This window comes from Hipposideros armiger, unplaced genomic scaffold (assembly GCF_001890085.2).
Source record: "Hipposideros armiger isolate ML-2016 unplaced genomic scaffold, ASM189008v1 scaffold_610, whole genome shotgun sequence".
In the NCBI taxonomy this organism is placed as follows: domain Eukaryota; kingdom Metazoa; phylum Chordata; class Mammalia; order Chiroptera; family Hipposideridae; genus Hipposideros; species Hipposideros armiger.
This window is the reverse complement of record NW_017731960.1, coordinates 896,998-902,285: the sequence shown is the minus strand read 5'-3', so window position 1 is coordinate 902,285 and position 5,288 is coordinate 896,998. Positions and strand designations below refer to the sequence as shown.

The 5,288-nt window shown below is 37.4% G+C and overlaps 1 protein-coding gene across 1 annotated transcript in view; it reads left to right on the top strand.

The window, feature by feature from the left end:
* Positions 1-5,288, top strand: part of AMN1 (antagonist of mitotic exit network 1 homolog) — a 57,027-nt gene that overhangs the window by 34,141 nt on the left and 17,598 nt on the right. Inside the window, exons 3-4 of the mRNA XM_019624964.1 lie at positions 1,282-1,626; positions 1,946-2,002. Of these exons, the coding sequence (XP_019480509.1) occupies positions 1,282-1,626; positions 1,946-2,002 (402 nt within the window). The remainder of the gene's footprint in view (positions 1-1,281; positions 1,627-1,945; positions 2,003-5,288) is intronic.

The window sequence follows — 5,288 nt, the reverse complement described above, 5'->3', positions numbered from 1 at the left end:
GCTGAGCCATCCTGCCACCTGTTGGCAGCTCAGCGGCAGCTCAGCTCGGGCCAGACTCGAACCGCTGTTGCTCAGAGCTCAAACCCTTGAGCGAGCTCTTAACCAACTGAGCCACTCTGCCAGCCCTGTTAAGGCTTTTTTGATGCACTATTATAACAGAAAATTAAATTATCAGATTAAAATTAGGCACTCCTCCTATCAGTCTGTACAATTCATAGGTTTTTATAGCCAGACAACTGCGTTTTTCTTTGTCACTTAGTGAATTAGTGGATTTTTAGCATTTTTTTCAAAATAGAGTTTTTTGGTTTGTTTACCTTTTTCTTCAATATAAGAAAGGTTTCTGGAAAATTTCGTGAGTAGTTGGCTATATTTTGCAATCATCTTGATTAGCAAGTTAATATTCATAACATTGCAAAGAAGCATAAGTTGTTTTATTTTTCCTTTTGACCCCTGCCCACCTCTCCTCCCTGCCCTATCCCCATACCCCAGCCTCCACTCCACTGTGGTCCTCACACCAAAAAGCTTAAGTTTTTAAGTGTTTACACAACTCATGACTCACTAAAAAGAACTTTCATGCTGGACAATGATGAATAAAATAAAAGTTTTTTCTTAAGATATGGAAAGCAATAAAAATGACCTACACATAAATTTACCATCTTCCCTTTTGTGTGTTTTGCCCATAAAATTATCTTTTCACAATGCTATGTTTGTCCATGACTGAGGGGATAAACTGGAACCCCTAAGTACTCTTTTATTTAATTGGCACATTATCATGTACCAGTCAGTCTCCAATGTGCATTTGCCTCAGTTTAATTGGATTTAAGGACTTCCCTTTTCTTGACCTTCAGTAAGATTGATCCAGGGTAACAGAGAAGGAGCATGGTGGTAGACAAGGACAGTCAAAGCGGGAAGAGAGAATGAATGGACACAGGTATGATTCCGAGGATAAGCATGGAAACTATTACTTAAGACATTTGGGCAATTTAGCTTTGATTTCTCTTCAGAGTCCACAAGAAAATTAACTTTATTACTTTAAAACTTGTGTTGTAACAAAAGGAGAATTATTTACTATTTAATTACCTAATTTGATTCTGAATGACTTGGCTATTTCCTAAAAGCAAATCTACTCTCTATTCATAAACAATAATGGCTTACCGTTAATTGCAAATATTCTGGAGAATATACTACAGACTGTGTAGAGAATTCCTGAAACATTCCAAAGAATTATAAATAATGACAGCATGACTGGAAAATAAGCATATCCTTATTCAAATGGACTAGACTAGTCTGAAAAAGGCTATCATGCAAGTGGATGTCTCAGTACTGGTGATTGCTAAAATGCAAGTCAGTCACATTTCTCATATATATACATATATATCTCATCAATACATAATTGTGTTTTCTCCAGGAATAAAAGCTGTGGCTTCATCTTGTTCATACCTGCATGAAGCTTCTTTGAAAAGATGCTGCAACCTCACTGATGAAGGAGTCCTTGCTCTCGCACGCAATTGCCGGCTGCTAAAGATCATTGATTTAGGTGGCTGCTTAGGTATTACTGATGTGTCCTTACACGCATTAGGAGAAAACTGCTCATTTTTGCAGTCTGTTGATTTTTCAGCTACTCAGGTAAATTAAATACAGATTTGAAATTTAGAGACTGTATGTGTTTGCCCACTGTATTTCCAACGACTCGTTAGAAGAACATAATTAGTTTTATTGTTGTAAAATTGTTGACTACTTCATGCTTTGGTAGTTAAATAATTGCAATATTATTTGGCACATCCTGCTCAATTATTTTAAGTAAGGGCAGAAGGTATATGTAAATAAAACACATATTTGCTGAATGGGGGGCAATAAAACTATATCTAAATGATTAATAATTTTTAGAAAATGTTACTTCCGTCATCTCCATTTATGTGCTGTGTTGCTTTTTCTTTTTGCTTAGGTATCTGACAATGGTGTGGTTGCACTTGTTAGTGGACCTTGTGCCAAGAAATTAGAGGTAATTTTAAAATATCTATAAAGATGTCGTTAACTGAATTTTTATGTTATCCTCAGAATTTATTTTATTTACTTTTTTATTTTTTTATTGGGGAATTGGGGGAGGGGCAGAATTTATTTTTTAAACCTAGCAGATAACCAATGCCTTATTATCAATTAGGTATTTTCATGGACTTTAAAAAATTTTTGTCTTTACCTCTTTATTTCCAGAGTAAAGAAAAACTGGTAAAGTAGGAAATAAAGTATGTTTTAAAATAAAAACTCACCTTACTTCCAATGAAAGTTCTTATTTTCCAGAAGTTTTAGCTTCTAATACATTTAAGGATAGTCTCACTTTGGATCAAGATTGTGAAAATTTATCAATGTAAAGTGATACTCTTTAGAATTTTTCATGTCTGATAGGACTAGTTATTCTCTTGCCATTGTATTTTTCTGGATCCATGAAGTGATCCAGAAAAAGGATAGATACCACTGTGACATAAAAGCTATTTTGAGCTGAAGATGTTTGAGAATCAACCCATGCAAAAGGAGGCTTTATCTAACCCCCACCCCACCTGACCCCCAGCCATCTGCCTAAAAGCAAATTCTTCCAAAAGGATTCACTGGCCATCAAACCCCCTTCAAGGAAGATTTCCCATACCAGTGAAGATCACTCCTATCACTGGAGAAGTCAGATGAGAAATTGCATAAACAAACATTGTCACAAGACTATATCATACCTCCCATCTACTTTCCTAAAGTCATTTGTTTTTCTATAAAGTGTCCTTTCTCCCCTCCCTTTCCCCTATTAAGATATAAGATATAAACTCTAAATTCTAGCCATTTTTTGGAGCCACTTTCTCTGTGAACACACACGAGTAAACGTTATCTTTTTTCTTGCTGGTCTATCTTTTGCCAGTTTGATTTGCAGATAGAACCTAAGAGAATATAATAAAAGAAATTTTCTCCCCAATAGCCACGTTGTACAGCCACCTAAAAAGATCTTAAATTAATGTTCAGCCTTTGGATTCAGTGACTGATGTGGCACCTATAACTTATTTTTAAATATATTAAGAAGCCTTTTGTCCTAGGATTTGGAGTTCTTTCTTGCCCAGTTTACAGTGGGGTTTTTTGCTTTGTTTTGTTTTGTTTTTTCAACTCTTATTTGATATAGCTGTGCTGGTCAACAATAAGCCACATCAAATCCTTTTTGGAAGTACGGAGAGTATAAATGAATTAAAAATGTTAGTAATAACTGTGGACGGAAAAGGGGCCACAGGTTAAACCTGACAAGCTCAGGAGCCTGAAAATAACCACATAGGATGGTGTGAACATAAAAATTCCTAACTAAGGTGGGCCATGGCAAGAATTCACATCTAGTCTGTGGCTTCCTTGACAAAGGTCAATCTTTACTCTAAGTGAGGCTGTCTATTATATTTTTGCATCTAGTATAACATGCCCTTAGAATGTCAGTAATCCCTTCCCCCCCCCCCCCCCAGGAAACTACAGAATCCCTTATTAGAATTCTTGTCCCTTGATTACTGTCTCTATGTGCTGTGAAAAGTGAACCATTAACTATCCTGTACCCACCNTTTTTTTTTTTTAGCTGAGCCATCCTGCCACCTGTTGGCAGCTCAGCTCGGGCCGGGACTCGAACCACTGTTGCTCAAAGCTCACACTCTTGAGCGAACTCTTAACCAACTGAGCCAGTGGCCGGCCCAGTACATTACTTTTATATTCAGAAAAGTAAAGCCATTTCTATTTTGGAAAAAAGTAAAAGAAAAGAAAATCACCCCCAGAAAGACAGCTCAGAATGCTTTGAAATTGATCTGGTATTTGTTGCCCTCAAGTAAACATTCAATAATACTGTTTGTATTATTATAACAAAATAAGAAAAAAGGAGGTAGATGTTCTAGATAAGCAATGCTAGTACACTGCATTTGTTGTATAAGTGATTAAAGACTCATTCCTGCTAAGCAAAGAGACACATAGCTAGATTCCTTAATAATAAGCAGGAACTACTGGAAGAAGATAAGCACCCCTGCCACCTTGGTTCTGCTTCTCAGGTCTCAGTCTGTACCAACCATTTGTTCTCAACAGTGCTGGGTGTTCCAGTGAAGACTTCGGGGACACTAAAAGCTGCTCCTCCAGGTGGAAGTAGGCTTGGCTTTTTCCTCTTTAGGTATCGCTCTCCACACAGACATGTTTCTGTATTCTTTGCTGCATTTTCCATCCACCATTTTTCTACTATGACCACCAAAACACTGAATGTGGAATAAACATTTATATTTATAGGAAAATTTAATTTTTCAAAATCATGTACTTATTACAGATTTTACATCCTGAAGTCCAAACTCTGGATCTGCGGAGCTGTGATATTTCAGATGCTGCTCTCCTGCACCTGTGTAACTGCAGAAAACTGAAGAAATTAAATTTAAATTCCTCTCGAGAAAACAGAATTTCCATAACTACAAAAGGTATGTTTAACTGAATGAATTGGTAGATTACTATTCACCATCTGATATAATTTTGGAGCAAAAAAGGGGGAAATATGTCAAAAAAGTATGACAATGTCAAAGAAATAGAAACTGTATCAGTAAAGAAAATAAGATAAAGAATCCAAATTAGAATTCTTCTTATAAACAGGGTTGGAAGTTAAGAAATGCACTGGGTAAGTCAGTACTTTGTATTTTATTTTATTTTATTTTATTTATTTTATTTTTTAAAAATATTTTTATTGGGGAATTGGCAGAGGGAACAGTGTCGGGGAATCAGGGCAGGGGAACAGACAAGTTGCTGTCCTTTTGTTCTTCAGTCTAGTTGTGGAGGACGTCACTTCACTGGCCCATGTTGGTATTCTCACTGCACTCTTCCCCGGGTGAGGCAGTCACTCGCCGGCCATTGGACGGTTGCTCACGGTGGCTCACAGCAGCTCACGAAAGCTCACGTCTGCTGCCAGGCAGCCCCAGTGCAGCCTACGCCATCACTGCGACTCAAGACAGCCCAGCTCCAGGTTGAACTGTTGTTCACCATCTTAGTTGTAGAGTGCGCAGTGTTTCTGGCCCTCATGTGGGATCCGAATGGAAGCCCTGCTGCTCAGAGCTGGCATCCCAAGTCAACTCCTAACCAACGCGCCACTCGGCCGGCCCAGTACCTTGTATTTTAAACATATTTAAAGTAAACATGAATGGATACCTCTATATTTTTAATGTTTGCCTGGTATAATGGAACAGAAATAACCAGTTCATACTTTGTTAAGGCTTTTTTTTTTTTTTTTTTTTTTTTTTTTTTTAGCTGAGCCATCCTGC